General features: G+C 41.1%; 1 protein-coding gene across 8 annotated transcripts in view; it reads left to right on the plus strand.

The window, feature by feature from the left end:
• Nucleotides 1–13,568, plus strand: part of gapvd1 (GTPase activating protein and VPS9 domains 1) — a 152,302-nt gene that overhangs the window by 132,363 nt on the left and 6,371 nt on the right. For all 8 annotated transcript variants that reach the window (XM_053624789.1, XM_053624788.1, XM_053624790.1 and 5 more), the window contains 4 exons: nucleotides 1,522–1,681; nucleotides 2,531–2,718; nucleotides 2,880–3,093; nucleotides 3,194–3,266. In XM_053624789.1, the coding sequence (XP_053480764.1) occupies nucleotides 1,522–1,681; nucleotides 2,531–2,718; nucleotides 2,880–3,093; nucleotides 3,194–3,266 (635 nt within the window). The remainder of the gene's footprint in view (nucleotides 1–1,521; nucleotides 1,682–2,530; nucleotides 2,719–2,879; nucleotides 3,094–3,193; nucleotides 3,267–13,568) is intronic.

The raw sequence follows: 13,568 nt of genomic DNA on the forward strand, positions 1-13,568 counted from the left end.
AGTGTGAATTGTAAGGAAAGAAGAGACAATAAAATCATTTTTACAGTTTATTGAAAATACTGTGTTCAACCCCAAACATGCAGTGGAACACTACAAAATAAGATGAATAAAAGAACAATGAATTGTCAGTCCTGATCAGGATGCCAAGCTTCAAAACAGTTTCTGTTTTGTTGAAGGCAAAGGAAGACATCACATGCTTTGCACTTCCATGGGGTTTTTGTTTGGGAGCAAAGACTATGAATGAAAAACTTTATCTATAGCTTATGGGTAATTAGTTGACCTTTCTGGTTGCTATGGTACGTTTTTCTAATCTGTTACGTAGACAGAGAAGTTTTAGCAACGCAAGCTGCTTTACATATGTTTTATCTAGAAAAGTGATAGATATGCTATGCATAGTTGACGGAGGCAAAATAATTCACTCAACTCTGAACATGTATGTACTATGAAAGGCTTTAGAAATGTTTAGCTGCAGCTTGCGTGCATCATGTATTGCAGTGCTAAGCATGTAATCATAATCATTCCATGACAAAAGCTAATCAACAAAACTTACTCATCACAAACATCCTCTGCCGGATCAAGTCGAAGTTCGAAATGGCAACGTTCGTCCTCACTGTCCTGATTTTTGGGTAAAATGAGCTCCAGGCGCTGTTTTTCCCCGGAGAAGTGCCTGTGTTTCAGGTAAAATGTGTGAGCTCCAGGCGGTTTTCCCCGGATTAGCGCCAGGCGCTGTGTTTCCCCGGAGAAGTGCCTGCTTTTCGGGTAACATGTGCTCTTGTTTATATGAGTAAATTTGGGCGTTGTCACACATTTTCTTGCCTCGTAATTATCCAATAACGAACGCCGATTTACCATAATGTTATCATATGAATAGCTTTCGTTGCTAATGGGTGGGACATCAAGAGCTGTTTCTGACTCAGAGACTGAAACGTGCATGCTATTCATTTTATTCTCCTCACAAAGCTCTAAAAATATGTGTAGTTTCATATGTAAATTTCATGTGTAAATTTATATACATTTGGAAAGTAGACTGTTCAAGGTTTCTGGGGATGTCAGTTTTATGTTTGTAGGACAAAAACTCGCGGAGATTTTGATGCAGAAGTGCGTACATTCTATTTTCTCCAGCAGGCCGGAGAGCCGACCGCTAAGGGTTAATGCTCACCCTGTGCTGTTAATCCTCATACTGCTACTCTTGTCTTTAATATTTTCCTTACTTACACCCCTCCCTCCAACCCTACCACATCCCTCCCTCTAACCCTACCACATCCCTCCCTCTTTCCCCTCCATCATCTCCCTCCCATCCCTCATCTCATTCCTTACCTACTTCCTCCCTCACTCCCTTGACTGCCACCCCCCTTTTGCTTTTCATTCTTTTTCTATAAACTTATAATGATTCTTTATTTGATATAATAATGACTATTCTTGTGTTTTTAATTGCAAATACGTGCAACTCTGAAGTTAAAATGTCATTTTTGCTCTTGTGTCTGGTATCAGTCTTATTTCTGTCTCTTTGTCTCTGCATAGATAATGAGATTGTGTGCTTTCTGAAAGTGCAGCTGGCAGAGGCTATTAACTTGCAGGATAAAAACCAGATGGCTCAGATCCAGGAGACCATGCGTTGTGTCAGTCGCCTCGACCCACGCACCTGCAGAAAGCTCCTCACAGCAATTGCTGAGGACTACAGGTACACAAACAACCAAAACTGCCTTAAGTCTTAAGTCATTGAAGCATACCATAACATAATTAGTTATATGCTCACCATCAACTTTATTAAGAACACATGTACACCTGCACATTCATGAAATTATTCAAGCATTTGGCAGCAGCATAATGCATGAAATCATGTAGATGCAGGTATTTTTCCGTTCTTCACCTGTCCAGTTTTAGTGAGCTCACTGTAGCTCATATTCCCATTCTTGGCTGACAGGACTGGAACCTGTTCTGATCTTATGATGTTGTAGCCCTTCAATGTTCGATGTGCTATGTTCTGAAATGTTTTTCCACTCATCACAATCACCAAGAGTGTTTGAGCCTTCCTGTCAGCTTGCACCAGTCTGGCCATAATCCTCTGACCTCTCTCATCAACAAGGCGTTTCCACCTGTAGAACTGCAGATGTGTTTTGCTTTTTGTGCCGTTCTATGTAAACTCTTGAGCTGTTGTGCATGACAAAAAAAACAAATCCCAGGAGATCAGCAGTTTCTGAAATACTCAAACCATCCTGTCTGACACCAACAGCCATCCCACGGTCAAAGTCACTAAGTTCACATTTTCCCCCCATTTTGATGTTTGATGTGAGCGTTAACTGAAGTTCTTAAACTATATCCGCATGAAGCGCTTTAACTATATCTGCATTCTATTGTGCTGCTGCAACATGATGGGCTGATTGGATAATTGTGTGAATGTGAAAGTGTACAGGTGTTCTTAATTAAGTGGGCAGTGAGCTTATAATTAAGCTTGTAGGCAGTTAGATTTGTTGTCAGTGTGCTGCTGTTTATCTGACATGAGAAATGTAATGTGATGTGTGTCTGGTAGAAAGCGGGCTCCATACATAGCGTATTTGACACGGTGCCGGCAGGGACTACAGACTTCTCAGGCTCATCTAGAGAAGCTGTTGCAGAGAGTACTTAGAGATAAAGAAGTGGCCAACCGCTATTTTACTACTGTCTGTGTCCGACTGCTTCTAGAACATATGGAATCCAGGATGCAGGACTTTATCAGAGGTGTGTATGTATATGTGTATGTCTTTTATTTGTTGTTCAAAGGTTAATGTATAAAGGCAGAAGCTATGTATTTGTCCAATATGCCCAAGTTAATTACTATTGTTTTATTATCATAATGAAGATCCTTAAATCATCTCAGTAGCTAATATTCTCTGCCACAGCATTTCAGGGCTTTACAGCAGCTGATGATAAGACTGCAGCAGTGGAGGATTTCCTGCGTTACCTCTATGGTGCAATGGCGCATGATGTCATCTGGCAGTATGCCAGTGAGGAACAGCTACAGGATGCCCAGATGGCTATTGAACGTAGTGTCATGAATCGCATCTTCAAATTGGCTTTCTACCCAAACCAGGATGGAGACATTCTGCGAGACCAGTGAGAGAACAATACAGATATCTTTCTGTCAAGAGAGATCATTAAAAGAATGACTAGAGATTGTTCCATCTTTTGTTTGTATGACACCTCTTTTTTCCAGGGTTCTGCAAGAGCATATTAGTCGTCTGTCCAAAGTAGTGACTGCCAACCACAAGGCCCTACAAATCCCAGAGGTAACTGCATTAGGCTGCTCCACGATCATATTTGCTCCAAAGAGCACAAAAATCATCAATGTTTTACTGATATACAATGTATTAAAATAGTCAATAATACTGATAATCTAAAATGTAATAAAATTGCAATTAGGCTTGCAACTAACAACTAGATAGGTAAAGTCTGAGGATAAACTTTGATGTTGGCTTGACAAAGCTGGTCTGAAAGTTTAAAATAGTTATCAGTTTGAAGTGTGAAGGTAATGTGCAGTTATAAGAGACACCGATAGGGTGCTAATACTTGTAGAGTTGATTAGCTAGACAGCTAAGATGCCAATACTTCTACAGTTGAATTGATGGCGTGCCAATATATGTAGAGTTGAATAGATAGATAAATAGATAGGGTGCCAATGCTTGTAGAGTTGAATACAGTGGCAAGAAAAAGTATGTGAACCTTTTGGAATTTCATGGTTTTCTGAATAAATTTGTCATAAAATGTGATCTGATCTTCATCTAAGTCAAGGGTATTGACAAATATAATGTGTCTAAAATAATAACACAAAATAAATTCTGATCCCTCATGTCTTTATTGAACACACTCCTTCAACATTCAAAATTGCAGTGGAAAAAGTAAGTGAACCCTTAGAATTAATAACTGGTTGACCCCCCTTGGCAGCAATGACCTCAACCAGGCACTTCCTGTAGCTGTGGATCAGACCTGCACATCGTTCAGGAGGAATTTTAGCCCATTCTTCCTAGCAGAACTTTTAGCTCTGTCATATTCTTTGGACATCTCATGTGTATGGCTCTCTTCAAGTCATTCCATAGCATCTCTATTGGGTTGAGGTCTGGGCTCTGACTTGGCCACTCCAAAAGGCGGATTTTGTTTTTCTGAAGCCATTCTGTTGTGGACTTGCTCCAGTGTTTTGGGTCGTTGTCCTGTTGCAGCACCCAACTTCTACACAGTTTCAGCTGACGTACAGACATTCTCACATTATCCTGAAGAATTGTCTGATATACTTGGGAATTCATCTTCCCCTCAGTGACTGCAAGCTGGCCAGGCCTTGATGCAGCAAAGCAGGCCCAAATCATGATGTTTCCTAAACCATACTTTACGGTTGGGATGATGTTTTCATGATGATATGCCGTGCCCTTTCTATGCCAGATGTAGTGCTGTGTGGTTTTTCCAAATAGTTCAATCTTGGTTTCATCAGTCCACAAAACATTTTGCCAATACCACTGTGGAGTGTCAATGTGCTCTTTTTATGTTCTTTTTAGTAAGCAGTGGCTTCCTTCGTGGTGTCCTGCCTTAGATACCCTGCTTGTTCAATGTTTTACGTATTGTAGACTCATGAACAGAGATGGTAGCCAGTTCCAATCATGCCTTCAAATCTTTGGTTGTCAGTTGGGGTTGTTTCTTTACCTCATTGATGAGGCTTCATTGTGCTCTTGGTGTATTTTGACTGGGCGCCCACTTCTTGGTAGAGTAGCAACAGTCCCAAAGTGTCTCCATTTGTAGAATGTTTGCCTAACTGTAGAGTGGTGAATTTTTAAAGTCTTTGAAATCACTTTGTAACCCTTGCCAGCTTTATGTAAATCAACAATTCTGATCGTCGATCCTCTGAAAGCTCTTTTTGGCAAGGCATGGCTCACATAAGCGTGTGCTTCTTGTGCAGAGCAAACTCCAAAAGTTTGAGGGTTTTATATCAGTCAAAGTAGCTGTAGTCCACACCTCCAAACTCATTTTCTTAACAAGACTCCAGGTGTGCTAAAACCTGACTCCAATTAGTTTTTCTGAGGTCATAAACTCAAGGGTTCACATACTGTTTCCACAAGCACTGAGGTTTTTTTGGTTGTTCTCATTAAAGACCTGAAAGATCAGAATTTTTTTTGTGTTATTATTTTAGACACATTATATTTGTCAATACCCTTGACTTAGATGAGCAGATCACATTTTATGTCACATTTATTCAGAAAACCATGAAATTCCAAAAGGTTCACATACTTTTTCATGCCACTGTGTGTGTTTATATATATATATATATATATATATATATATATATATATATATATATATATATATATATATATATAATATATAGTGTGTGTGTGTGTGTATATATATGTATGTGTGTATATATGTATAGTATCTCACAAAAGTGAGCACACCCCACACATTTTTGTAAATATTTGATTGTCTTTTAATGTGACAACACTGAAGAAATGACACTTTGCTACAATGTAAAGTAGTGAGTGTACAGCTTGTGTAACAGTGTAAATTTGCTGTCCCCTCAAAATAACTCCACACACAGCCATTAATGTCTAAACCGCTGCCAACAAAAGTGAGCACACCCCTAAGTGAAAATGTCCAAATTGGGCCCAATTAGCTATTTTCTGTCCCCGGTGTCATGTGACTTACAAGGTCTCAGCTGTGTTAAATTTGGTGTCATCGCCCTCACACTCCCTCATACTGGTCAGTGGAAGTTCAACATGGCACCTCATGGCAAAGAACTCTCTGAGGATCTGAAAAAAAAGAATTGTTGCTCTACATAAAGATGGCCTAGGCTATAAAAAGATTGCCAAGACCCTGACACTGAGCTGCAGCACGGTGGCCAAGACCATACAGCGGTTTAACAGGACAGGTTCCACTCAGAACAGACCTCGTCATGGTCGACCAAAGAAGTTGAGTGCACGTGCTCAGCGTCATATCCAGAGGTTGTCTTTGGGGAATAGACGTATGAGTTCTGCCAGCATTGCAGCAGAGGTTGAAGGGGTGGGGAGTCAGCCTGTCAGTACTCAGACCATATGCCGCACACTGCATCAAATTGGTCTGCATGGCTGTCGTCCCAGAAGGAAGCCTCTTCTAAAGATGATGCACAAGAAAGCCCACAAACAGTTTGCTGAAGACAAGCAGACTAAGGACATGGATTACTGGAACCATGTCCTGTGGTCTGATGAGACCAAGATAAACTTATTTGGTTCAGATGGTGTCAAGCGTGTGTGGTGGCAACCAGGTGAGGAGTACAAAGACAAGTGTGTCTTGCCTACAGTCAAGCATGGTGGTGGGAGTGTCATGGTCTGGGGCTGCATGAGTGCTGCCGGCACTGGGGAGCTGCAGTTCATTGAGTGAACCATGAATGCCAAGATGTACTGTGACGTACTGGAGCAGAGACTGGGCCGCAGGGCAGTATTCCAGCATGATAACGACCCCAAACACACCTCCAAGACGACCACTGCCTTGCTAAAGAAGCTGAGGGTGAAGGTGATGGACTGGCCAAGCATGTCTCCAGACCTAAACTCTATTGAGCATCTGTGGGGCATCCTCAAATGGAAGGTGGAGGAGCACAAGGTCTCTAACATCCACCAGCTCCGTGATGTCATCATGGAGGAGTTTAAGAGGACTCCAGTGGCAACCTGTAAAGCTCTGGTGAACTCCATGCCCAAGAGGGTTAAGGCAGTGCTGGAAAATAATGGTGGCCACACAAAATATTGACACTTTGGGCCCAATTTGGACATTTTCACTTAGGGGCGTACTCACTTTAGTTGCCAGCGGTTTAGACATTAATGGCTGTGTGTTGAGTTATTTTGAGGGGACAGCAAATTTACACTGTTATACAAGCTGTACACTCACTACTTTACATTGTAGCAAAGTGTAATTTCTCCAGTGTTGTCACATGAAAAGATATAATCAAATATTTACAAAAATGTGAGGGGTGTACTCACTTTTGTGAGATACTGTATATCTATATCTGAGAGAGATGAATTGAGAGTCTCTGTTACAGGTACACTAACAGAGAGATGAATTGAGAGTCTCTGTTACAGGTACACTAACAGAGAGAGGGAGAGAAGATGGGCTTCAGACCCTAGTGGTGGTAGTTAATTGTGAAATTAATTGTCTCAGAAGAAGAAGCAGAAAAATAATAACTAGATTTTACATTTTCTGAAGAAAATGTGAGTGGTGCTTCCCCATGCAAAAACCTACATGGAGCTGCACACATGGTGTCACTAGAATACCCATAATGCAGTTCTTCTCATTGAGCTGAGTGTTTTGAAATGTCACATGTCTATGTTGCAGTACTTTTGTGATTTCACTTATTTTGGGGGTTAACATGCACTTGATGTCACTAAAATACCCATAAGGCAATTCTCCTCACTGAGCCAATTGTTTTGATGTATGACATAGCTGCAGTAGTTTAGTGATTAGTTTATTAGGCTTCGTTTGATCCTCTAGACTCATTTTACATTACTGTGTATTGGGAATTCCGACAGGAAATTCCATATGACGTGTATGTGGGATCCATTTCCAAATGGGATTTCCTGATTCTCTGGACCAAGCCGAACACTTGGACATGCCATTCATGTTTCTGTCTTTGATTTTGTGGGAGTTTTCCCATTATTTTCAGTTGGACCGGAACAATGTAATTCTCCTGACATTTCTGGCCAAAATTTCGAAACGTGATGTGTACATGCCGGGTCTACTACCTAAAGTCCAAAGTATACTTAGTTTTTTTACACATACACTAGCGTATGCACACAGTTATTTTCATAGCACTTGTACTCCATTTGACACGTACACAGGAGGTCGACGCGTGCACATCGCAACAACAATTGTCCACGGTTTGAACTTCTTAAGTTGGCTTGCTTATAAAAGTCATAGCACACCTGTATTCAATAAGTTCAATAAGCTTACTCAATAAGCCGGTCAATCACAAATGGTGTTGTGAGTGGTTGCTAGGGTATTGGTGGTCGCTAGGCGGTTGCTAGGGTTTGATGACAATTTCATTAGCTTGACAGATTGGGTGCCAGTATTTTTGAGCTGGACATGTAGGTGCCAATACTTTGTGTGCACGTGTGTGAGTTTTGACAGTTGGAATTAACAGTCAGAAATTGTCAATGGGAATTTTTGTCCAGTTTGTGCTTCCGTACCTGGAATTCCAGAATTCCCATCACTTAGAAAAGGCATAGCACATCTCTCCTCAATAAGCTGGTCGATTTGACACCTCATTCATGGGTCTATGACAAACGGTGCGGGATGAGTTATGCGCCAAACATTTGTGGTGAAGAAGAATGGACGTACATTTCCAGAAGAAAATGATTGGTGCTTGCCGTGGTAAAACTGCTTTTAGAGAAGCATGGATAAGGTACAAGTACTTTTAGTGCTGGGCATGTAGGGTGCCAATACTTTTAGTCTGCATCTGTGAGAGTTTTCACAGTTGGAGCCAGGCTCTGAAAGTTAGTCAATGTTAGTGAATGGGAGTTTTGGAGAATTTTCATCGCCCGCAACAGGAATACCAGGAGTCCAATCAATTTGGCAAAATAGAGCATGACCAGTGTGATTGGCCTGAAGGAGTGTGCTGAATTTCTTCAAAATAGCTTGAAATCTCAATGAGTTCAGTCAGAAATTCTTAATGGAAGTCAATGGAAACCTTGGCCAAATTGAGCTTCAATACCCGGAATTCTGATCACTACAAAAAGATCTAGGAACTTGAGTCAGAAAAGGCTGAAGGTCTGTGCCGAGTTTGGTGCATGTAGCTTGAAATTGGAGATACAATTGATAATTTTGGGTCTCAGAAGAAGAATAACTAGATAGGTAAAGTTCATCATCGCAAACTTTGATGTTGGCCTGAGAGAGCAAGTCTGCTAGGGTGTTGCTGGGTGGTTGCTAGGGTGCTGCTGGGTGGTTGCTAGGGTGCTCTAGGTGTTTGCTAGCATGTTGTAGGTGGTTGCTAGGGTGTTGTGGGTGGTTGCTAGGGTGTTCTGGGTGGTTGCTAGGTGGTTGCTAGGGTGTTCATGGCGGTTGCTAGGGTGTTATGGGTGGTCGCTAGGGTGTTGCTAGACAGCATCCCAAAACATTTGGAGCGAGACAGTGTCCCTGTACGTTTACAGCTAGGTGACGTCCCAGTACTTTTGGAGCTAGGTGGTGTCCCAATACTTTTAGCGCTAGGAGGCTTCCCGGTACTTTTGGCACTAAACCGTGTCCCAATACTTTTAGGCTTCAGGTCGTGTGCACTCAGGTGTGTGAGAGTTCTGACAGTTGGAGCCAGGTTCTGAACATTCTATCCATGTAAGTGAATGTGAGTTTTGGGGAATTTTCATCATCTGCAATGGGAATACCGGGCATCCAATCAGAAAAATAGAGCCTGACCAGTGTGATCGGCCTGAAGGACTGTGCTGAGGTTGGTGGAAGTTTCTTGAAAGCTCAACGAGTTATAACAGTGAGAATTTTTTTATGGACGTCAATGGGAATTTTGGTCACTTTGAGCTTCCATACTGGGAATTGGAGTTCCGATCACTTCAAAAAGATGCAGCAACTCGAGTCAGAACAGGGTGCACCTCTGTGCTGAGTTTTGTGCATGTAGATTGAAAGCCCTAGAAGGAGACACAATTTAATTTTTGGGGACTCAGAATAATAATAACTAGACCGGTACATTTCCTGAAGAAAATGTGAATGGTGCTTGACGTGGGGAAACCGGGACGGGGCGCCAATATTTTCGAGAGCCGCCCGCGTAGGGCACCAATACTTTCAAGAGCCAGACAGATAGGGCGCCAATACTGTTTAGAGCCGGCCGTTTAGGGCGGAAATAGTTTTGGAGCCGGCTGTCAAGGGCGCCAATACTCTTAGTGCGGACCGCACAGGGTGCTAATACTTTTGAGCGCCGGCCGGATAGGGTGCCAATACTTCTGAGAGCCAAACAGATCGTGTGCCAATACATTTTAGAGCCGAATGTGTACGGAGGCAAAACTTTTAGAGGTTTCTCTTTAGAGGGCCAATACTTTCAAAACTCAGTGCAAGTCTATGGGAAATTTTCCGATTTTGAGCTTCCGTAGCGGGAATTTCGGCATTCCGATCGCTTTTAAAAGTCATAGCACACCTCTCCTCAATAAGCCGATCGATTTGACACCTCACCCGTCGATCTCCGACAAACGGTGCGGGACTAGTTACGCACCGAAAAAAAAGTGGAAGAAGAAGAATAATTATAACTAGACCGGTACATTTCCTGAAGAAAATGTGAATGGTGCTTGCGTGGCAAAATTCAGATCGGGCGCCAATACTTTTGAGAGCCGACAGCGTAGGGCGCCATTACTTTTGAGAGCTGGATGGATAGGTTGCTATAGGGTTTTAGCATGATGCTAGCATGTTTTAGCATGATGCTAGCACGTTTTAGCATCATGCTAGCACGTTTTAGCATCATGCTGGCATGTTTTAGCATCATGCTGGCATGTTGCTAGCATGTGTTAGCACTATACTGGCCGTGTAGGGTGCCAATACTTTTAAAGCTGGACAAATAGGGCGCCAATACTTTCGAGAGCCGGACACTAAGGGCGCCAATACTTTCGAGAGCCGACAGCGTAGGGCACCAATACTTTAGAGAGCCAGACAGATAGGGCGCCAGCATTGTTAGAGCCGGCCATGTAGTGCGCCAATACTTTTTAGAGCCGACCGTCAAGGGCGCCAGTACTTTTTAGAGCCGACCGTCAAGGGCGCCAGTACTTTTGAGAGTTGGCTGTGCAGGGTGCCAATACTTTTGAGCGCCGGCCGGATAGGGTGCCAGTACTTCTAAGAGCCGAACAGATCGGGTGCCGATACATTTTACAGCCGAATGTGTAGCGAGGCAATACTTTTACAGTTTTCTGTTTAGAGGGCCAATACTTTCACAACTCAATGCAAGTCTATGGGAAATTTTCCGACTTTGAGCTTCCGTACCGGGAATGCCGACATTCCGATCGCTTCCAAAGGTCATAGCACATCTCTCCTCAATAAGCCAATCGATTTGACGTCTCACCCGTCAATCTCCGACAAACGGTGCGGGACTAGTTACGCGCCGAAAAAAAGTGGAAGAAGAATAATTATCCATCCATCCATCTTCAACCGCTTACTTCTCTTCAGGGTCGCAGGGGAACCTGGAGCCTATCCCAGGAAGCATCGGGCACAAGGCGGGGTACACCCTGGACAGGGTGCCAGTAGAAAAATAATTATAATTATAATAAGTATGCAAGAGAACAATAGTAGTGCTTTTCAAGCACCACTAATATTATTATTATTATTATTATTATTATTATTATTATTATTATTATTATTATTAAGTATGCAAGAGTACAATAGTAATGCTTTTCAAGCACCACTAATAATAATAAGTATGCAAGAGAACAATAGTAGTGCTTTTCAAGCACCACTAATAATAAGTATGCAAGAGAACAATAGTAGTGCTTTTCAAGCACCACTAATAAGTATGCCGAATAACAATAGTAGTGCTTTTCAAGCACCTATAATTATAATAATAAGTATGCCGAATAACAATAGTAGTGCTTTTCAAGCACCGCTTATTATACTAATTATAATAAGTATGCCAAATAACAATAGTAGTGCTTTTCAAGCACCACTAATAATTGTTATAATAATAAGTATGCCAAATAACAGTAGTAGTGCTTTTCAAGCACCACTAAATAAGTATGCAGAATAGCAATAGTTGTGCTTTTCAAGCACCACTAATAAGTATGCCGAATAACAATAGTAGTGCTTTTCAAGCACCACTAATAATAATAATCTTATAAAGCAAAACAGTATGTTGGCTTTCTCAAGCCAACATAATAATAATAATTTATATTAATTAAAAAATAATTAAAATTTCACTACTACAGAACTCCGTTTATCTAGGCTGAATTAAATATCAATTCACTAACTGCAATATAAGATTAGACATTTATCAGATAATCTGTCACAGCATGAGAATATTAAGTGCTTAGTGTTGCTAGAAAGTTTGTGAACACTTTATAATTTTCTGTATTTCTGCATATCTGACCTGAATTGTGATCAGATCTTCATCTAAGTCCTAAAATTAGATAGAGAACCCAATTAAACAAATGATGCAAAAATATTTCAGTTTTCACATTTATTTATTGAGCAAAATTGTAAAAATTAAATATTTCTTGTCAGAAAAAGTATGTGAACCTCTAGGAGTATGAGTTAATTTAAAGGTGTAATTTAAGTCAGGTGTTTCAGTCAAGGGGATAGCAATAATGCATGAGTTTCAAGAACATTACTTGGGGCTTCATGATCACAGTCTGGTCTTTACCACAAAGGTTTATGGAATTGTGCCATGCCTCGATCAAAGGAGTTTCATGAGGACCTCAGAAATAAATCACTCCAAGGGTGCAGTGAATATTATTACAGGGACTCAAAAGTAATCCCAGCGTAACATATAAGGACCTACAGGCCACTCTTGCATTGAGTAATGTCAGTGACAATGTTTACATGGCAACAATAATCTAATTAATGACCTTATTCTGAATAAGACAGTATTGTGATTAAGGTGTTTACATGAGTTACTTTTAGAATATTCCTTTCATGTTCCTGTTTTACATGTTATAGAACATGGGTCGATTAACGGCACACGTCATTACATCCCCATGGCACACCGTCCGACATTCCCTTCAGATTTTCAAGTATCAACATACAGTTCATCGTTATGGTACCATATATAGTTTTGGGTGTTTCATTTTTAACTTTACAAAAGCTTCAAGTGCAATTAATTATTTGTCATGCTATACGTGCTAATAGACAATTGCTTGAAGCCGTGGACTGCATCCAAAACCACGTACTTACCTACTATATATTAGCTGAAATACATGTATCTCACCTACTATATAGTAGGTAAGTGCATGGTTTCAGACGCAACCATGCTCTATCGTTTGTCATCAAACGGTTGAGCACTGCCGTGTGTGTACGTGTCCTGTGGCAAAATACGGTGAAAACTCCCACACGACGTTGTTAGTGTGATTAAGGTGTTAACATGTCTGTAATGCACGTCATTAATACGACTAAAACAGGAATACTCCATGTGTCATCATCCGATTTATGTTTACTACGAGTATGACAGATTAAGGTAATCAATACTCGCTGTTTACATGGTAGTTACTTAATCAGAGTATTGTCTTAATCAGGTTAATATTGGATTATTGTTGTCCGCGTACTGAATGTTCATCAGGCAAACACTGAACAAGAATGGTGTGCATGGCAGGATAGCAAGAAGGAAGCCACTAATCCAAAAAATACTGAAGCCTGTTTGAAGTTTGTTCAAGACCATGTGTATAAACCAGAAACCTATTAGAAGAATGTTCTGTTGTCCGATGAATCCAAAATAGAACTTTTTGGTTTAAATGGAAAGGGTTATGTTTGGCAAAAAAACAAATAATGCAATCCAATGTCAGATCCTCATCTAAACCGTGAAACATGGGGATGGCAGCATTATAGTTTTGGGCTGCTTTGCTCCATTGGGTCCAGGACCATTATTGATGGATATGAATTCTGGATTTTACCAGTAA

The sequence above is a fragment of the Ictalurus furcatus genome, chromosome 5 (genome assembly GCF_023375685.1).
Source record: "Ictalurus furcatus strain D&B chromosome 5, Billie_1.0, whole genome shotgun sequence".
NCBI classification, from domain to species: Eukaryota; Metazoa; Chordata; class Actinopteri; order Siluriformes; family Ictaluridae; genus Ictalurus; species Ictalurus furcatus.